At 43.5% G+C, this 22,557-nt stretch overlaps 1 protein-coding gene across 2 annotated transcripts in view; it reads left to right on the top strand.

The window, feature by feature from the left end:
* CCDC60 (coiled-coil domain containing 60) overlaps window positions 1–22,557 on the top strand; it is a 109,269-nt gene that overhangs the window by 27,750 nt on the left and 58,962 nt on the right. For both annotated transcript variants that reach the window (XM_072142286.1, XM_072142275.1), the window contains exon 2: window positions 11,684–11,773. In XM_072142286.1, the coding sequence (XP_071998387.1) occupies window positions 11,684–11,773 (90 nt within the window). The remainder of the gene's footprint in view (window positions 1–11,683; window positions 11,774–22,557) is intronic.

The following is a 22,557-nucleotide window of genomic DNA, read 5'->3' as shown; positions in this document are numbered from 1 at the left end:
GAGGGAGCAGAAGGGGGAGGGGGAGATAGTTTAAAGAGAACCCGTCATGCAAAATAACCCCCCTAAACTAAATATATAAACTGCCATTAGAGAGCATTGCCTCTATCCCTTCATTGTCCCTCTACATGCCTGTAAACCTAAGCAATGAGGTCCTAAAGCTGTATGCAAATGACCTGTGAAATGTCCAATGAAGCATTAGCATATTCAAGCTGTCCACTCTATTCATGAGTGGGAGGCATAGCCACACCCCCAGTGCTTGACTGACAGCCTGTATACTGATGTGAGTCTGTATAATGATGTGCTTCCTGGTGCTGGTGGCCACGCCCCCTGCAGCCTGTGTGTGCATGTGTGTGTATATAAGAGAGATACAGCAGCTCCAGGCAGCCATGTTACAGCAGAACATGTCAGGTTCATGTGTAGCTGATGTCTGTGTCTCTCACCTGTGTATTAGGAGGATGCAGCATGTCAGCAGATGCAGCACACACACTAGCCATGCTTTACTATACATTACACACAGACATGAGCAGGGGGAGGAGAGGGGAGGGGTAACAGGGGTGACATCACTGCCTCTGACCATGTGACCAGCCTCATTTACATAATAAAGAATAGATGATTTTACAATGATTAATGTATGAAATAACTAGATAAAGGCTGGGATGGGATCCTTGTGAGCTGCTCCAACAGGTAGTAGTGACAAGACTAGTGACACAGACCTGATGACAGGTGTCCTTTAAAGGACATCAACAGGGCCTTGCAAAACTATTTGGTCACCTTGAACTTTTCTACCTTTTGCCACATTTCAGGCTTTAAACTTTTGTTAAAACAAATAAACTGAAAATTGGGGCGTGCGATATTATTCTGCCCACTTAAGTTAATGTTTTGTAGCGCCACCTTTTGCTGTGATTACAGCTGCAAGTCGCTTGTTTTTACAAAAAAGGCTTTACAGATTATGTAAATGCAAGTGTTAAAAACGGTTGTCTTGCTTTTCAAACTGCAATGCAAATGCTACATGTGAACGCAGCCTGAGGAAGAATATGTCTGTATGCTTTCCGTATCACTGGTAAGTGGCCTTGTAAGAATTACGGAACAGTGGACTGTGGTTACAAATATAGAAATGAAATAAGACACATTTCTTGTATAAAGTAATTTCCTATGTGCTACTTAAAAAATTATCAAGGTCACCATCAGCATGGGGATTCTATGTCCTCCGTGTGTCTGTGTGGGTTTCCTCCAGGTACTGTGGAGCACACACTGGATATTTGGCAGACTGTATGTCACACATAGTGGATTTACATTGTGATCCCCATAGGGATGTTACTGATGACAGACTCTGTACCGCGCTGTTGCGTTGCCACCATGGAAGCAACAGTAAAGCTTTCCTTTATCCGTCCATCATGACCATCTGTTCCTGTTTTTGGCAATCGAGTACATCAGGAATGGACCAGATCTGCTCTGCGTGACTACAGACCTGCAGAGCCATGGGTAAAGGCGTCACTGCTTACAGTATGTGAAGATAACCTGTGTATAAATCACAGCTGTGCCTGGATTTTTCAGCCACTACATTGTGTTTTTAGTTTTCTTGTTACTATAATTATTGAAACAAATTTCCACATCTCATTAATATAACCCGTGATGATATATGACTTATCGGAGGTTGTTCACATTCAGAAAATATTACAGGTATTTTCATTTCCAGAGTTAATGTTGCAGGACCACAGAGCATATTTGTGTTGGGAGAGGGTGTACGAGGTAGCAGCGTGATAATTGAAATAGTAATGTTGCTTTATAAATCTCCTTCCCGCTGTCATGATGGGAATTCATAATATGTTAATTGCAGGATTCTTGGGAAGTAGATGTAGAGTATTTGGTATTAATGAAGCAATGGAACATGCTATTTATAACTATCACACTCCTCTATAGACTCACAGATTGATTTATTGCAGCAGCACAGCTTGAGTAGTGCCTACTAGATCTGCACAAAGTCTACATACTATATTTTTAGGCTGCTGCAAAATGTTGTAAATGTTGATTTTTCCATGTGGAAGTCAATGACACGGTATTGTAAAACGCAAGTGAATGGGAACCCAATAGAGGATATCTGATCTATTTCATCTATAGCTGTCAAAATCCAGTTCCACTGCAGTCTTGCAGGATGGTCACAGCATTTATACTTATCTGATGGTGTCACACGTACCGTTTTGAACCGGTTTTTAATCATGCGTTTATGAAAACACATCAGTTTTTTGAAAACACATCCTTTTTTGTCCGTTTTTTAATTAAGATAATTGGTAAAACCGGACAAAAACTGATATGCGCGCGTTTTTTTTAACGGACTAAAAATGGATGACTTAAAAAAACGGGTTGACAACGCCACATGTGACACCACCCTTAGGCCATATGCATATGACCGAATAAAAACGGCCCTATATACGGACGGAATATGGCCCCATTTATTCCATTGGGCAATACGGCCATCCATGTACATGGCCGTATTGTCCACTGTGCAAAATGGCTGTATAAAAATATAAAGCATGTCCTATTTTCCACCGTATTTCCATTCCGTACTGCCCATAGAAGTCAATGGAAATGTATAAAATATGGGCCAAGGGTGCATTCACACAGCCGTCTGTGGGGATGTATATGTGGCCGCAAATTAACAGCCTGTAAAGCTGCAGCACAGAAGGGTAACTTCCAGGAGTCCTTCAGGAAGGAGGGCAAGGATTACAAATATAAGATGATTACAGTCAAAGTGCCTGGATCTATGAGTTGATTTGATGGTAAGTCAGGGACATCCTGTATTGAATTTTCTGTTTTGGATAATAACCAATGGTAATTATGTATTATTTAATATATTTATTAATCTTACCAAGTGGACCATGTATTGGCTGGATTTCATGAATCATATAGAGGATGAGACTCTGTATGTATATACAAGAAGTCCCTTCTTCCCCAAGAAACCGCATTGCTATGATCATTATAAATACATATATGTAAGCTGCTGTTTTGAAAGAAAGCTGGGACACCATACAGCGTTGAGTACCATTGTCCTTAGGCCTCATACACATAACCGTGTGCTCGCTAATGGGGGATCACAGGTGTAGCACTTGGGTAAAGAAGGGAGTGGAGATTGAGCACCTAACTCCATTGAAAGCCAAGCAGTCCGGATTGGTGACGGTATGGTAAGTCCTTTTGACCGGGTGCCATAGACCTCTAGGGTGACGTGATCCATCACATTTATGCAACAGTTTAGCACATTAGAACAGTAATAGCTGCAGTACATTTTTCTGGCAGAAATAATAATGAATTCAACAAACTAAACCTTGTTTTCTAATGTTTACAAGGACCAGGAAAGTGTTTGATGACGTCTTTATTTTCTGATGTCCGTTAGATGCCCCTCGGAGTGGAGGTCTTTCCTGGGACAACTCTAAATGTGCTCTTAGCATCTTTGTGATGATTTCAGGTGCCAATATCTCTGAAGATGTTCCCAGCACATCCGACAGCTTAATAACACAGATTTCTCAAGTGTGAAGGCTATAGAGACAGGATGCAGGAATAAAAGTCAGAACAAGTATTCCAGACACTTGGGCTTCAGTAATGGTTTAGCTATTATCTGTAGAACTATCATTACCATCACGGGGTGCCAAACTGATGGCTGTCATTTCTTGGCTAGGGAGGGCAATTTTTTTCCTTTTTAAAAGCTCCTGAAGACAGCAGTCATGCCCTGCACATACAATGCATTTCTTGTATATAACAACACGTTCACTGCGCAGTCTTATAGGAAACAAGACGAATACTAATGTCTACAAACAAAAGACTCAGTAATACTGAGTGAATAAGACACTGGATAGTATTGCCTTCTGTTATAACACATTAATAGTGTATCATGACAAATGTTCCCAACACATTAGCATCAAAAAACATTATAATGGTCCAGAGCAGGAAGGATTTGATTTCTTATGGCTTCTAGTTCTTCAGTATGTGGCAGTGCTTCCCTTACTGACCAGCCATCAGTTAACATGTGACTTCTTACATACACATATCAATGAACAGCTTTGGATGATATACTGCAGCACACATCTCCATCCTGTCCAGTCATATGAAAACTACCGGGTCTATTGGGTCAAAAGTCTTCTATACCAAGAAAACTTGAAGGGAACCTGTCACCAGATTTTGCCCCTTTAAATGACTAGCCCCCTCACGTAGGGTATGAAATGTGTTTTCTAGAATTTCCTCTTTCATGTGAAATCTCATCCGTTTACCTCTAGAAAATTCTCTTCCAAATTAATGTGAAAATGAGATGAGATACTCTAGTATAAGCCTACCCATGTATAAGCCGAGTTACTTAATATTAACACACAAAACTGGGAAAACCCATTGACTCACAGCCTCCACCCAGTATATAGCCTGCCAGCCCCTGGCCCCCAGTATATAGCCTGCCAGCCCCTGGCCCCCAGTATATAGCCTGCCAGGCCATGCCTCTCTGTATATAGTCATCTGGTTTGTGTTTCTGTTTTGTCTTCCTTTATCTCTATATCTGTTGCTCGCAGAAACACAAGCCTGATGCAGTAAGATGAGATTTCTATTTTAAATAGGACACCATGAAAGCATTCTTCTAGGAACCAAAGATAGGGGCATCTGAAGTGGCAACACCTACTGCAGCCTCTAAACTTGACTCAACTAAGGCAAATAGGACTCTTCTTTGCTTATTTTCACATGACGTGGGAGGAAATTTTTTATAGCTTTAAGTCCACATGCAGACAGTCATGTCCTTCACCTTGGCTGGAACCCTAAGAAAGCACAGGGGAGAGTGGAGATGAGAGAGGGAATGGTTGAGGAGCGCTATCCCTTCACTCTCCATAGGGAGCCAGCAGGCGGTGTCACAATAGTGCAGGTATAAGACCCGACAATACCAAAAACAAAAAGCTAGAGAGATTTTTGAAAAATATGTATATGCTTTTTTAACATTCCAAATAATACACATTTACAACTCCCAAAAAGGTAAAAGACCCGCACTGTCTTTTGGTGGAGCGATCATGTCTGTGCACCTGATTCACATAAATGAGTGAATTCTAGAAAGCCCATTGCATACCCTACCTGAGGGGGCAAGTAGTTTAATGGGGTAAAACCTGGTGATTCTGCATGAATTTATGTTATTTTGTCCTTGTCTTTCCACAGTCTTTGTCTGTGCTGTATTCCTGAGTCACTGATGACAGCATAGTCAATGGGCAGCGATTATTAATGTCCTGGCTTTCCTCTGCTCCCTGCTTGTATAATGATTGGACTGTACATACGGTAAATACCTTTGGGGACTCCAGCACATAATATTTCCTGCCGCCAAGTTGAAGTTTGACATAAACAAGTTTAAGGGCAAGTCTTAAGTGAACTAGGAGCTGGGCAATAGTGGGCTTGTTTGAGTCAATAGCCTGCAGTTAGTAAACGCTGGGGGTAAAGTAGGCTGCAAATGGTTAAAAACCGTGGTACAATGGGCTGCATGTGCATCAAAGGGGTTGTCTGGCTTCTGTGTTTCTCTCTGGAACAGTTACCACCAATAAACAATCACTGCACAAATGGCGCTTGGGTATAGTACGTCTGTACGTACTATGTACGTGGCACGCCAAGATCTGGAGTACAGATTCTTCCCCTCTCCATTCAGTCGGCCTTGTATTTGACAAAGGCTTCTACCTCAGCCGAAAACGTTCATGTGAAACATACTGGTGTGCTTGGATTACATTTAATTTTTTGCTTTCAAGCTTGGTCCGCCCCTTTAAATCCTGGACCCTTCACATAATTAGTGACCCTGTATTCATTGGCATTACTGAAAATGATGCACTCCTTAATAAAAAATGGTCCTCAAATTTGCTGAAAGGAATCTATTAACTCTGCTGTAGTGAAACCTCTGGTTCCAGCATTATCCTTTAGATAGCATCAGATCAGTGGGGGCCCGAAAGCTTTCTATTCTGTCTTCCTTACAATAGGATCCCCGATTTTAAGACACCCCACTTACAGATGACCTCTTGTTACAGACCCACTGTGACCTCTGTAGAAGCTCTCTGCAACCTGGGACTAAAGTAAAGCATCCAAAGATCAGATGTTGATCCGTAATTAAGTTTCATTGATAATCCTTGTTCCCATGACAGTACAAAATTTTGATAATGCAGTTGTCACAGGGACAAAAAAAAATTTGTCTGGAGCTGAAATTATAAGACTGGGAGGTAGTAAACTTGAACACAAAATTTCCCAATAAGGCACTTTAAAACAGACCCGTAATATAAAACAGAGTTATAAACTCTAACAAGCATCCCCACCAGAATAAAAGGCAATGAGGCTTCCTGTTGGGTGTAAAAAAGGTCACAGCTATTTATTTTAACAATTTAACAAAACTCCAAAACTTAAACGGCACTGTTATGATGTTCATTCTGGTGCCAAACCGCAGCTGCCCGAAGCGGTTTGCTCGGCCGGACTCCCGGCCAACACTGCGTCTTCCAAGCAAATCTCGTTCCATCTCTCAAATCTCCACCAATCTCTTCCTTTTTACCGCCAGCTGTGACTTCGCAGTATGGAATACAAAAGAGAGACATCAAAAACACCAAACAGTAACTGGAGGGAGGGACAGCTTCCCTGGTGGCGCGGGAAAGAGAAAGCAGCACGCCCAGGCGCCCAGCTTATAAACCCAAGGGGAGGGGAAACAACAGGGAAGGGGAGGAGAACCCAACAACTGAGCACTACACCCCTTAAAGTGCAAACGCCACAATAAACTCTTAAAGGGGTATTCCGGGAATATGAACGCCTGACACAAAAACCCATGATGATATAAATAAATGAATACAACAATACTCAATGTCATTAGTCACAAAACGGAGCTTAAAGAATTTGATTTTATGATTTACAAAATTTATGGCCTCTCTAAAGTAGGTGGAGTTATCACTAAGATGGCCGCCACTGGAAACTAAAAGTTCCATGATCCTTTAGTTCTCAGTAACTCCTCCTCCCTCTTATGCTCTGCTAACAGTGATGATATAACAGACTTTCATTACCATAGTAATGATGTGTAACTGCCATCACCACAGCACTAGTTACACTGGAAGCACTGCAACCAACCGACTACAGCCAAACATAGCGGTGATCACATGACCTGCCCAGGCAGGTGATGGACATGTGATGTGGAAATGTGACCAGCGGCCATCTTCTGTCCTGCAACGGACCGCGCGGAGGAAATTAACGGACTGATTAAAGGGCCAGTATCATTTTAATTCTTCATTACAGTCTATGTCATCAGCGTTTTCTGCTAAGGGGAGCAAAATTTTAAATTACAACCAATTACACATTAGCTTATATTTTAAGTGCCCACTTGTATATGAATTATGCTGATTCCTGGAATACCCCTTTAAGTGCAGCTCCTGGACACCCCCAGTCAGATGGCACCCTCCATATTCAGTCGGGGGTACCCTGCAAGTGTTCCTGTTCCAACTTACATATGAATTTAGCTTAAGTACAAGCCTAAAGAACCTGTCTTGTGTGTAACCCGGGGACCGCCTGTATTACATTTTCTCAGCAGCATTTAGCTGCAAATTGTGTGTAGGTTTTTCACTATACATTACAATATGTCATATTTCACTATATACAATGTGTCATATTATACATAGGTAGTAAATTGGTGGATGACAACATTGCTCTGTAAAGGCGAATACTGCCCTAAAGTTTTTAACTTCTCAGTCCTTTTTTCAATCAACTATTTTAGTTCATTTACAGCAAATCCAGAGAGAAGTAAGCAAAAACATCCTTGAATAATGTATATTACAGGGACTTATATGTGACAGGTCTCCATCTCTGTTTAGATGTGACGAGAAGGTTTAGTCATACACTTTACTGATGTGCGACATGAAAGTCGTTCAGCATTTGCGCTTGTAAATAGCCTGGTGGCTGACATAGTAATTTGTAGTTCAGAGCTGAGCAGCTGGCGGACCCCCTCCGCATACCTCCACCTCACAAGCTGTCTTCCACCGCCACAAGATGAAAGCAGCATCTTAACTCTTCGAGCTTTTCACGCTTGGCATTCACAGCTATAGGAGAAAGTGCAGAGGGAAATGTATTAGTAGAAGTTTTAGGAAAGTAACTAAAGTTTTCTAATCCTGCCGTGCCTGCTTTACTGTAGTTTAAATGATTTTTCATGTATTTATTTCTGTGAAGTGCTCAGGAACACTGACCTACTTTTACAGAGGATGGCATTTATATATCACTATTTCAGTAAATTGGAACGAGTGAAAGGTACAGGTAATGCCATCACATAGTAACAGAGCCGGCCACAGTGACCCCTGTAATAGGGTCAACCACTGTGACCCCTGTAATAGAGTCGGCCACGGTGACTTCTGTAATCGAGCCGGCCACGGTGACTTCTGTAATCGAGCCGGCCACGGTGACTTCTGTAATCGAGCCGGCCACGGTGACTTCTGTAATCGAGCCGGCCACGGTGACTTCTGTAATCGAGTCGGCCACGGTAACCTCTTTAATAGAGCCCGCCACGGTGACCTCTGGCTCTATTACAGAGTTCTCTCTCCTCTCATAGATTGGGCACAGTGATCTATGAGGAAGTAAACACATATTAGATAGGACAGGGCTGACAACCAGCTCAGCCAACCTATTATTAGTTACTAAGAGGGATCTTAGGGGGATCTTAGTACTTAGGTACTAAGTGGGCATGCTCTCACTGACAGAGTCAGTCATAGCTTGGAGGCAGGCACACATGTACCGCTGCTGTGTTTCACTCCCAGAGACTTTCATGTCACAACTGTGAGCTTACTGTCAGACATTGCTTTACCCTTTTGATGTAAATGATGTTTTGATGTTTTTTGTTGGCCAAAAAGTATGTCTTATACGTGAATGATCTCTAGATATACATTTATCACTGAGGCACAGTATGCTATTAAGACTAGAAAGCTTTTATTACAGCTTACTATTCATATACTGTAGAGAGGAAAACTGCAGAGATGATGGCAAGAAGTGCAACTGGTGACCAGAAGAAATGTAGTGCTACATGTAAGAGTTTTATGTGAAGGTCTGAGTCCTTATGCTTTGTGTTTTATAGAAAAATGCAGCTTTCTTCTCTTTATTCTTCTCTGCCTTTCAGTGTTGCAGCTGAATATTTCTATACAAAACTTTATATCATAATCATATCCTCAGCTTCTCCTGTTCTTTAACATAGTGTCTGTCACGGTTCGGATGGGCGAACCGTCAGAAAGTCTCTGGACCACCGCGGGGGATGATATAATAACGGTTTTTCACTATGTTTAACCCCGTAACTGAAAATAGCGTCCAATGTCGAAAATGGTATTTTTTTGCCATTTTGAAAAATATTTAAAACATTTGTAAAAAGTGATCAAAAGGTCGCACAGTCCCAAAAATCAAAGTTCGCAAAAAATGACACTACCCACAGCTCTGTACACCAAAGTATGAAAAAGTTATTGGCGCCAGAAAAGGCAAAATTTAAAAAAAATATTTTGTACAGGAGGTTTAAATTTTTTTAAATGTATGAAAACATTATAAAACCTATACAAATTTGATATCCTCGTGATCGCACTGACCCAAAGAATAAAGTAGACATGTCATTTGGGACGCAAAGAGTGAAAGCTGTAAAATCCAAGCCCACATCTAAACGTCGCAAATTTGGTTTTTCACCATTTTCACTGCATTTGGAATTTTTTCCCCGCTTCCCAGTACAGGCCATGGAATATTAAATACCATCACTATGAAGTGCAATTTGTTACGCAGAAAATAAGCCATAACACAGCTCTTTATGTGGAAAAATAAAAAAGTTATAGATTTTTGAAGTTGGTGAGTGAAAAATGGAAGTCGTTAAGGGGTTAAACCCAGATGCTTTCTAATAATAATCACTGGTTTCCTTTAAAGAGTTCATTCCATGGGAAATGTTGCTCCCATCCATTTGGTTACTTAGGCCCGTTCCACACTTGCGAGTGTGATGCGATGAACTCGTCACCAAGGTAAGGGGTAAAAATTTTTTTATTTGCATACACTCACAAAAGTACCTTAAAACACGCGTAACACATCTCTTAAAAATGACTAAGACGCCAAAAACCTTGCTCGACCTAGATTTAGCCTCTTCAGGCTTCTTCCGGGGCTTGGTGTTTGACGTAGGTTCCGGTTACTTAAAAACACAGATTTTTCACAAAGGTGTTTGGCGTCTTAGTTATTTTTAAGAGATGTGTTACGGGTGTTTTAATGCACTTTTGTGAGTATATACGAATAAAAAAATTTTTACCCCTTACCTTGGTGACCTGCACCATCTGTCCATTATTTCCAAAAACAGAGTCAACGGTGAACCTCGGGCATGGAAGTGAGACGGGGTCCATTTTTTGTTTTTTCGTTCCAGTGATTGGAAAAGGAGGGAGGATCAGTGAATCAAGGGGAACCTTTATTTCTAACCTAAGAAGAGGTGGTGAGATTTCCCATCAATCTGTACATGAAAATTGGATATGATGTAGAGCACTGGCAATTGTGACTTTGCTTGACCTACGGCCTTATGACATGATGCAGGATTAACACCAAACCAGTATATCTATTCAAGAAGGAACAGTACATACGTCCCCCATATGATCGTGTGAATGCGGCCTAACACAAACAATATCAATTATTTGCTGAAAGTAAACAACCCCTTTAATTCATAACATTTGAGCAGTAGACCACTTTATACTCCCCCCTTTTCTATTAACATTTCATAATGAGGAATCCTTCATTGTATTTGTAATATGCAATGCCTTATATTTCTTCCCTAATTTTTACGGTTCTAGTAGGAAGGGCTGTTGGCGACTTAGTTGACCCTCTCTAGTGAATGTAAATGAAGCAAACATTGGATATTTGTTATCTCTCTACGCAGATATTCCAAGGAGAGCTCTTTTTCTAATCTCTCTGAACTGTTATGATGAAAGTTATTTTCCTACAAAACCATGATGTTCTTCTCATCACACACAGCGTTCTGGAATGAAATCTCCACCAATAATCCAAGAGAGCTTACACATAACGCAAAGTGTTTGAGGGGACGATAAGATCTATTAATTTGATTAAAGGCTATTTTTCACTGGGTTAATGGTGCATTTATAGCTGGCGTCCATGCTCAGTCATATGGCTAATGGGAGCTCGGAGAGGCGGGCAGACTGTGTACATATTTATCGCACGCATTCATATCTCGCAATTAGAACGCCAGGTCACACGGCAAGAGATAAGTAGAAACACGTGTTCTACTGCCACCTACTGGATTTACAGCATTTTCCCTGAAAATAAATCTAAATATGCATTTCTAACATCATGGCATCTAAGATACCCCTTGAAGTCTTCCATTGGATTCAGGGTGAATTTGCTTTTATTCTTCCAGGTTTTTAAGTAAAATATAACTTAAATCCATTTCACAGCAAAATAACAACAACTATCAAAACTGATAAAATATGTGTCTTCTTTCACACAGTAAACTGTGTTTCATTAATACCAGTCAGAAAACATTTGGAGGATGCAGGATAACACTTTTTCCCCCAGATTTTCTGTATTTGTTGCTAATATTGTTCCTATCGTTCTTGTTGTTATTGTGCATCCTCACAGTCTGTTACTATGTTATTTGTCACTGAATAATTTTGTAGTAGTAATATCAATAATAACAAGTTGTAAACTTGAATTGCAGGATAAAAAACCTGAAGAGACGGATGCTAAAAAGGAGATACCCGAAGAAGGTAGATCGGAAACATCATCTGTTTCCCCACTAATCAAAAGGGTAAGGCATCACAACCACAAATTTCTATTTTTTTGCCATCATTCTAGTAGTGGATTAAAATATAGGCGGTGCCCCGGGGGTCTAAACCTTCAGGGGGGGTATTGCAACCCAAACCACCCACCAAATTTTATACTGAAAAGGGCCTTCGCCCATGACATCCTTGTACATCTGTTCCTGCTCTCAATACACATGTACACAAGAGCCATTTCAGGACCTTTGAAGGTTCTCCAAAGGTTCTGAAATCACAGATTAAAAGCAGGCAAAAGTGAGGCATCCTCCATTCCCCAAGAAGCTTGATTCTCGTACCATGAATTCCAGACTTGTAGGAGCTATAATATTCATACACCCCATGGCAGTCTTAATCCCCCACTGCATCAAGGACACCAATGTAGTGTGGGTACGTGTGTTAGCCTTGAAAACATCATTACATCTATCGGTTCACACACATGGCTGTAGTATACACACCAACTACCCAAACTGGAGAACTCGGCAGATCCTATTCCAGGCCATGTTAAGGGCTTGGGGAGTCTTTTCTCCTGTCATCCTATGACACACAGACCACAAACACACCACAGGTCCTTTGTTTGAGGCTCATTATTTGCACTGCTTATACTGTACTCTTACCTCTCTCTACAGCCACTTTGTATTAAGGGTGCGGGGTTCACTATTTTTGATCCAAAAACAAACTTGGTAAAAAATAGACGACAAAAAAAAAAGTCTAAGCTGTTTTAATTCCTGGTCAGCTGACTGGTGATCAGCCGTAGGCAGAAAGCAAAAGGTGTGGAGGTGGGAAGAGCTGGCTGGGGTGCTCTCAGAAAATGGTAACATTTGGAAGCCTGGAGGCGCATAGCCATTGGGCTAATAACTGCACAAAGGGGTTAATAGCTGGCAGGAGTTAATGTTACGGTATGTCCCTTTAACATGAGGTGGATTTTTCCCCTCCATATTTCCTGTGTGCAATGGGCTATGTGAGCTATGTGACTAGGGGCTGTATTGTGGGTGGTACAAGCAGTGAGCACAGCTTAAATACAAAGTGCAGCCTTCTTCTACCCTCTACCCCTATTCCCTCCCTTTTTATTGGGTTTTTTTGGATATTAGGCTCTGTTTTGTCTCAACTGGCGGATATGTAGGGGTTATTGGCCAACATGCCCATTGGCTGGCCGGATTACAGGTGGATGGATTTTTTTCACTGTTCTAGTTGACAAATATGTGTTTTAATTGTTAATGAATCATTTTAAAATCTAACAAAAAATATTACAAACATATTTAAGAATTTGACTATTAATAATAAAGCTTTGACCAACCCTTATGTCAACCCATAAGTTTTTGTTTAAAGGCAGCCTGTCCATGATTGCACCATAAAGGCAATATGTCGCCGGGAGCCCTTGTTGTTATAGTAACACTGTCTTTTTCCCCCAAAAAAGGATAAGTTCAAAATTTACATTTCTGTATGCAGAGTTGTGTCCCTAGTCCCCTGGGAGTGGCCAATGAGTAGAGGTCCTCCCCCCCACCACCACCACCGGGAAACCGCTCCACCACAGATCGATTTCAAATTTGAAAACAAACCTCCCATGTCCCCATATATCCTGTGTGTGCCTAGGGTCTGCTTCCAGCTGTAGTCCCTTCTCTCCAGTAGGTAAGTAGGGGTTAAGGGGCTATTTTGCCCACTGGTCACTTCTTTTCAAAGGACAACTACCATCAGATTTACTGATGGCAGATGTCTAAACATAGTTGCTTGTTCTTTACTCTAGGGCAGTGATGGTGAACCTTTTAGCAGCCGAGTGCCCAAAAAGCAACCCAAAACCCCCCTTATTTATTGCGAGGTGCCAACCAAAAATCAAGGCATTAACTTATTTCTCCCTGTTCTACAACAACTTTCAATCATATTGGCCTCCTGAGGACAGCAACATAATAGAAAGATGGAAAATGTTAGCTTCTTTCTGAAAGCAGCATCTTTTAAGTTGCTTGGAACTGCAGGAAGATTCTTTGAGTCCTGTCTGGTGTGCTGGGGAGATGGCCCGGGTGCCCACAGAAAGGGCTCTGAGTACCGCCTCTGGCACCCGTGCCATAGGTTCGCCACCACTGCTCTAGGGGATGACATAGTCTTTATTATTTTCAGGAACAGCCACATTTGTCAAAAACTCTTTGCTCCGCCATCTGATAATTTATGCACGTCCCCAGTCTGTACTTTGCTGCTCATCTGCAGCTCATCTGCATATTTTTATAGAGTCTTTTTTTTAAGACAAATTCGGCCGTTCCTGAACATCATAACGACGTTGCCATCCCCTAGAGTAAAGAACGAGCTAGTAAGTTTGGACAGTGTACCATAAGTAAATCTGATGGTAGATGTCCTTTAAAGTCCTATTGCAGACCACAAATCTCCTAGTCCTGATATTAGGTTTACAATCTCTATGGGAGCATTATGTCCTGAGCATCTCATACATTCTGTACAAAACTTAAAGCACAGTGTAGACAGAGGCTTAAATTATCTCATTTCATCTGGTGACATTGTCTATATATACATGCATACATACATATACATACACACTGCTGCCAAATACTGACCTTGTCAGTGTGGCCATAGTCTCCAAGTAAATTTTTCCATAATGCTACTAAAATGAAGATGAAATTATATTTTGATCTCATCTCATTGGCCATTAGGTATGCAATGCACAAATATATTTATGGAAAAATTTCTGCAATCCTTTTTACTGATAATAATTTTTTCTTATGGGTACTCTGTATGCTCTTGCAAGCGTTTGCCATTTTTGCTACTCTGTTATCAATGTCATTTGTCATCGAAAAGCCTCCAGGGAATCAATTTGTTTTCCAGGGGCTCTAACGGCAATACAGTTAAAACATGATACAGGCAGCATTTATCTTTGATGGACAGTGATCATTGGCAATAGGCGCTGTCTATTCTTCCTGTTCAGTTTGCTTGGTATGCTGCTAAGTGATCTGCTCAGCGTTAAAAACCATACACATGAAGATGACCCACTCTCTAAAAAAAAGATTCTTTCATTGTCCAATTTTTTCCCATTATACTACGAAAGCTGCCCTTTTAAAGGTGTGTCTTCTAAAAGATGTATTGTATGTTTGTATGTATTTACAGGCGATCCCCTACTTAAGGACAACCGACTTACAGATGACCCCAGGTTACAGATGGACCACTCTACACACTGTGACCTCTGGTGAACGTCTCTGAATGCTTTACTGTAGTCCCAGCTGTAAGGTGTCTGTAATGAAGTTTTATTGATAATCCTTGGTCCCAGTACAGCAAAAAATTCATTCATTATCGCTGGGTAAAAATTTTGTCCGTACAGTAAGTCAGAACTGTATATTTTATCATTGTAACCCCGCCCAGAATCTTTTTTGGTGTCTGTGACAATTGGATTTAAAAAAAGTTGGGTCATAAGAACCAGGATTAACACTAAAGCTTCATTGCAGACACCTCTCATAACTATTATAGCCGTTTATTGTAGCCTAGGGCTAAAGTACAGTAAATAACCAACATCCAGAGCTCCGTTTGTAACTAGGGGTCATCTGAAAGTCGGGTGTTCTTAAATATACAGTTCCAACTTAAGAACAAACCCAAAGAATCTATGTTGTATGCAACCCGGGGACAGTATGAAAGGATTTACTGCGCTTGCACAGAGCTTGTTTGATGCCGGAGACACGCACAGATAACTAAATGACGAGGTGGTAGGCAGGTATGAAATGGCTACTGGGGACTTGAAGTAGCCTTTGGCCTTTGCCTTTGAAATTAATTATCATAGTCTTCAATTAAAGTTTATTTCTGCCTTAACAACATCCCAAAATTAGGATAAAATTGAATGCAGCTGCTGCTGCAGGCATGGGGAATCTGCATCAGGAACTACTTCAGAAAGTAGTTTCCCAATGGTAGATAGCCTCCCCTTAACACCAAGGCACTTTTTCATTTTTGCATTTCCATTTTTACTCCCCACCTTCAAAAATCTATAACTTTTTTATTTTTCTATGTAAAGAGCTGTTTTGGGCTTGTTTTCTGCGTAACAAATTGCACTTCATAGTGACGGTATTTAATATTCCAAGCCGTGTCCTGGGAAGTGAGAAAAAAAGATCCAAATGCAGTGAAAATGATGAAAAAGTGTACTTGTGCCGTTTTCTTGTAGGCTTGGATTTTGATACTTTATTCTTTGGGTCACTGCAATCACAGGAATAACACATTTGTATCGGTTTTATAATGTTTTCATACATTTACAAAAATGAAAACCTCCTGTATAAAAATTCTTTATTTTGCCATCTTCTTGCGCTAATAACTTTTTCATACTTCAGTGTACGGAGCTGTGGGTGGTGTCATATTTTGTGACTTTTGACGTTTTCAATGCTACCATTTTTAGCACTGTACAGTCTTTTGATCACTTTAACTAGAATTTTTTATATTTTTCATTTCTCATGGAAAAAAGTGGTATTTTTGACTTTGGGCTCTATTTTCCATTACGGGGTTAATCGCCAGGAATAACCGTTATTACAGTTTAATAGATCGGAGATTTTGGGATGTGGCGATACCTCACATGTTTATGATTTTTACTGTATATTTGTATCAGTTCTAGGGAAAGGAATTTTTAGAGTTTTTTTTTATATGTAATTTTTTTTTACTATTTTTCAGACTCCCTAGGGTACTTTAACTCTAGTTTGTTTGATTGATCCTACCATATACTGCCATACTGTTGTGTGGCAGTATTTGAGGCTTTTCCTTATCATTCATTACAATGTGCAAATCGCACATTGTAATGAATAGGTTAAAACTAGAGATGAGCGAACATGCTCGTCCGAGCTTGATGCTCGGTCGAGCATTAGGGTACTCGAAACTGCTCGTTACTCGGACGAATACTTCGCCCGCTCGAGAAAATGGCAGCTCCCGCCGTTTTGCTTTTTGGCGGCCAGAAACAGAGCCAATCACAAGCCAGGAGACTCTGCACTCCACCCAGCATGACGTGGTACCCTTACACGTCGATAGCAGTGGTTGGCTGGCCAGATCAGGTGACCCTGGGATAGACTAGCCGCTGGCCGCGCTGCTCGGATCATTCTGTCTCTGGATGCCGCTAGGGAGAGAGCTGCTGCTGGTCAGGGAAAGCGTTAGGGTGTTCTATTAGCTTACTGTTAGGCAGGAGTGATTCTCAAAGAACCCAACAGCCCTTCTTAGGGCTACAATAACGTTCTACTTTTTTTATTTTAATTTGCATCTTTTACCATTTTGTGAGGAATTAGCAGGGGGACTTGCTACCGTTGTGTTTAGCTCTTAGTGGCACACATATCCATAGCAAAGGCCGAAGTGGCAAAATTCAGTAGGGGTTGGATTTCTATTAGGCAATAACTCAGTGTCATCTCATCTGGCATAGTAGTGTGCTTCCTTTGATACTTGGCTAGAAAATAGCCATAGGAGAATACAAACAGCTTCTTGAAGCCTACAGTAGCGTTCTATATATTTGATTTCTGGTTGATCTGCTGGTGGCTGTAGTTTCTGCAGTGCATGTACTTGCCAATTCTGAGCAATTTGTAGTGAGACTTGCGACCGCTGTGTTCTGCGCTTAGTGGCGCACATATCCATAGCAAAGGCCGAAGTGGCAAAATTCAGTAGGGGTTGGATTTCTATTAGGCAATAACTCAGTGTCATCTCATCTGGCATAGTAGTGTGCTTCCTTTGATACTTGGCTAGAAAATAGCCATAGGAGAATACAAACAGCTTCTTGAAGCCTACAGTAGCGTTCTATATATTTGATTTCTGGTTGATCTGCTGGTGGCTGTAGTTTCAGCAGTGCATGTACTTGCCAATTCTGAGCAATTTGTAGTGAGACTTGCGACCGCTGTGTTCTGCGCTTAGTGGCGCACATATCCATAGCAAAGGCCGAAGTGGCAAAATTCAGTAGGGGTTGGATTTCTATTAGGCAATAACTCAGTGTCATCTCATCTGGCATAGTAGTGTGCTTCCTTTGATACTTGGCTAGAAAATAGCCATAGGAGAATACAAACAGCTTCTTGAAGCCTACAGTAGCGTTCTATATATTTGATTTCTGGTTGATCTGCTGGTGGCTGTAGTTTCTGCAGTGCATGTACTTGCCAATTCTGAGCAATTTGTAGTGAGACTTGCGACCGCTGTGTTCTGCGCTTAGTGGCGCACATATCCATAGCAAAGGCCGAAGTGGCAAAATTCAGTAGGGGTTGGATTTCTATTAGGCAATAACTCAGTGTCATCTCATCTGGCATAGTAGTGTGCTTCCTTTGATACTTGGCTAGAAAATAGCCATAGCAATAGGATAGGATTGTTTGGTTTTAAAAACTCAAAAAAAAACAAAAAACACAAAAAAAAAAAAAAAACACAAAAAAACACCAAAAAAACAAAAAGAAGTAAAAAAAAAAAAAAAAGTTATAACTCTCATTTTAAAAATGTTTAACCCGAGGGCTAGGGGTAGAGGACGAGGGCGGGGACGTGGGCGTCCAACTACTGCAGGGGTCAGAGGCCGTGGTCCTGGGCGGGGTGAGACACCACCTGCTGATGAGGGAGCAGGGGAACGCCGCAGAGCTACACTCCCTAGGTTCATGTCTGAAGTTACTGGGACTCGTGGTAGAGCACTGTTGAGGCCAGAACAGTGCGAACAGGTGATGTCGTGGATTGCTGACAATGCTTCGAGCAATTTGTCCACCACCAGTCAGTCTTCCACGCAGTCCACCCATGTCACCGAAATCCCCACTCCTCCAGCTCCTGCACCTCAGCCTCCTCCCCCCCAGTCTGCCCCCTCCCAGGAAAATTTGGCATTTGAACCGGCATACTCTGAGGAACTGTTTTCTGGACCCTTCCCACAGTCACAAACCACTTGTCCGGTTGCTGCTGAGCAATTTTCCGATGCCCAGGTTTTCCACCAGTCACAGTCTGTGGGTGATGATGACCTTCTTGACGTAGTGGAAGTGTGTAAAGAGGTGTCCGACGATGAGGAGACACGGTTGTCAGACAGTGGGGAAGTTGTTGTCAGGGCAGGAAGTCCGAGGGGGGAGCAGACTGAGGGATCGGAGGATGATGAGGTGACAGACCCAAGCTGGGTTGAGAGGCCGGGTGAACACAGTGCTTCTGAGACGGAGGAGAGTCCTCGACCTGAACAGGTTGGAAGAGGCAGTGGTGGGGCCAGACGGAGAGGCAGGGCCAGAGCTGGTGCATCAGCGCCACTGTCAACTAGTGAAGCTCCCGTGGTGAGGGCTCTTGCGGCGAGGGCTAGATCTTCAGAAGTGTGGAGGTTCTTTAAGGAAACACCGGATGACCGACGGACTGTGGTGTGCAACATTTGCCAAACCAGGCTCAGCAGGGGTTCCACCACTACTAGCTTAACTACCACCAGTATGCGCAGGCATATGAATGCTAAGCACCCCACTCAGTGGCAACAAGCCCGTTCACCTCCGGCCGTGCACACCACTGCTCCTTCCCCTGTGTCAGCTGCTAGTCAGCCCCCTGCCCAGGACCCTGGCACAAAAACCCCATCGTCGCCTCCACGATCCTCCACAGCATCCACCAGCGTTCAGCTCTCCATACCCCAGACGCTGGAGCGGAAACGCAAATATAGTGCAACCCACCCGCACGCCCAAGCCCTTAATGTGCACATCTCCAGATTGCTTAGCCTGGAGATGCTGCCCTATAGGCTAGTAGAGACCGAGGCCTTTCGCAACCTCATGGCGGCGGCCGCCCCTCGGTATTCGGTCCCCAGCCGCCACTACTTTTCCCGATGTGCCGTCCCAGCCCTGCACCAGCACGTGTCAGACAACATCATCCGTGCCCTGACCAACGCCGTTTCTGACAAGGTCCACCTGACCACGGACACGTGGACGAGTGCTGCCGGGCAGGGCCACTATATATCGCTGACGGCACATTGGGTTAACTTGGTGGAGGCTGGGACCGAGTCTGACCCTGGGGCTGCTCATATACTGCCGACGCCGAGGATTGCGGGGCCTACCTCGGTCCAGGTGTTTCAGGCCTACTATGCCTCCTCCTCCTCCCACCCCTCCTCCACCTCCTCCTCCGAACTACCATCCGTGGGCACGGCGCCATCAGTCGGTAGCTCTAGGCACAGCAGCAGTGCCGTCGCTAAGCGACAGCAGGCGGTGCTCAAACTGCTGAGCCTAGGCGACAAAAGGCACACCGCCCAAGAGCTATTACAGGGCATCACGGCGCAGACTGATCTGTGGCTGGCACCGCTGAACCTCAAGCCGGGAATGGTTGTGTGTGACAACGGCCGTAACCTGGTGGCGGCTCTGCAACTCGGCAGACTGACACATGTGCCATGCCTGGCCCATGTGTTAAATCTGATAGTGCAGCGTTTCCTCAAGACATACCCCAATCTGTCTGATTTGCTCACGAAGGTGCGCCGCATCTGTGCGCATTTCAGGAAGTCCAGCCCAGATGCTGCCACTCTCAGGGCAGCGCAGCGCCGCCTCCAACTGCCCGCTCACCGACTGTTGTGCGACGTGCCCACGAGGTGGAATTCAACACTGACCATGTTATCCAGAGTTTACCAGCAGCGCAGAGCGATTGTAGACTGCCAGATGTCAACTTCCACCAGAACTGGTAGTCAGGTCAGTCAGCTTCCTCAAGTCTACAATGAGGAGTGGACGTGGATGTCTGATATCTGTCAGGTGCTGAGTAACTTTGAGGAGTCAACACAGATGGTCAGTGGCGATGCCGCCATCATCAGCCTCACCATCCCGCTGCTTGGCCTGTTGAAAAACTCTCTGGTCAGCATGAAGTCGGAAGCTTTGCGCTCGTCACAAGAGACGGGGGAAGAATATTCCCTTGTTGATAGCCAAAGCACCCTGAGGTCTGTTTCTCAGCGCATATCGGAGGAGGTGGAGGTGGAGGAGGATGAGGAGGAAGAGGAGGAGAATGTTGGCGAGACACAAGAGGGGACCATTGTTGAGTCCTTCACTGTTCAGCGTGTATGGGCAGAAGAAGAGGAGTTGGAGGAGGAGGAAATGGACAGTCAGGCCAGTGAGGGGAGTGAATTCTTACGCGTTGGTACTCTGGCGCATATGGCAGATTTCATGCTAGGCTGCCTATCCCGTGACCCTCGCGTTCAAAGAATTTATTCCAGCACCGATTACTGGGTGTTCACTCTCCTGGACCCACGGTACAAGCAAAATCTTCCCACTCTCATCCCTGGAGAGGAAAGGAGTGTGAGAATGCATGAATACCAGCAGGCCCTGGTGCACAAGCTGAAACAGTATTTCCCTTCTGACAGCGCTAGCGGCAGAGTGCGTAGTTCTGCGGGACAAGTAGCGAGGGAGAGTAGGCGAGCAGGCAGCTTGTCCAGCACTGGCAAGGGTACGCTTTACAAGGCTTTTGCCAGCTTTATGTCACCCCAGCAAGACACTGTCACCTGTCCCCAGTCTCGGCAGAGTAGGGCTGATCTTTACAGAAAGATGGTGAGGGAGTACGTAGCTGACCATACCATCGTCCTAAATGATCACACAGCTCCCTACAACTACTGGGTTTCAAAGCTGGACATGTGGCACGAACTGGCGCTGTACGCCTTGGAGGTTCTTGCCTGCCCTGCCGCTAGCGTCTTGTCCGAGCGGGTTTTCAGTGCAGCTGGTGGCATCATCACCGATAAGCGTACACGCCTGTCGACTGACAGCGCTGACAGGCTGACGCTTATTAAAATGAATAAAGGCTGGATTTCTCAGAATTTCCAATCTCCACCAGGTGAAGGAAGCTCAACCTGAATAATTGATCCACTCCTCCTCCTCCTCCTCATTTTCCTCCTTCTCCTCCTCTTTGTACAGTAAAGCAGAGGAAAATGGCTATTTTTTGACAGGGCCCACTGGCTCTTGCTATAGTACTTCATGCATTTAATTTTTCTGGAGGGCCACCTACCCGGTCCTCTGTTTGAAACAATTTTTGTGAGTGCCACATACAGGCACTCAATCTATTTCATTTTTCTGGAGGGCCACCTACCCGGTCCTCTGTTTTAAAAAATTTTTGGGACTGCCACATACAGGCACTCAATCTATTCCATTTTACTGCAGGGCCACCTACCTGCTCCTCTGGTTTGAACAATTTTTGGGACTGCCACATACAGGCACTCAATCTATTCCATTTTACTGGAGGGCCACCTACCTGCTCCTCTGGTTTGAAACATTTTTGGGACTGCCACATACAGGCACTCAATCTATTCCATTTTACTGCAGGGCCACCTACCTGCTCCTCTGGTTTGAACAATTTTTGGGACTGCCACATACAGGCACTCAATCTATTCCATTTTACTGCAGGGCCACCTACCTGCTCCTCTGGTTTGAACAATTTTTGGGACTGCCACATACAGGCACTCAATCTATTCCATTTTACTGGAGGGCCACCTACCTGCTCCTCTGGTTTGAAACATTTTTGGGACTGCCACATACAGGCACTCAATCTATCCCATTTTACTGGAGGGCCACCTACCTGCTCCTCTGGTTTGAAAAATGTTTGGGACTGCCACATACAGGCACTATCCAAATTAAATTGTCTCCATAGCAGCCTCCACACGTTGTCTCCATTGCTACCTCCAAAAGTCGTCCATATAGCTGCCTCCATACATCGTCCCTTTATCAAACGAGGTGTGTCAGGCAGAAATTTGGGTTGTTTTCATGGATTCCACATCAAAGTTGTTAACTTTGTCGCCACCCTGCTGTGTTATCCACAAAATATACTGGCAAACTTTTACCATTTAGGGATATTATTTCAGCGCTTCTTGCGCATCTGTTTACATTCCCCTCACCCGGCA

Source organism: Engystomops pustulosus, chromosome 1 (genome assembly GCF_040894005.1).
Source record: "Engystomops pustulosus chromosome 1, aEngPut4.maternal, whole genome shotgun sequence".
NCBI lineage: Eukaryota > Metazoa > Chordata > Amphibia > Anura > Leptodactylidae > Engystomops > Engystomops pustulosus.
This window is presented reverse-complemented; position numbering and strand designations above follow the sequence as displayed.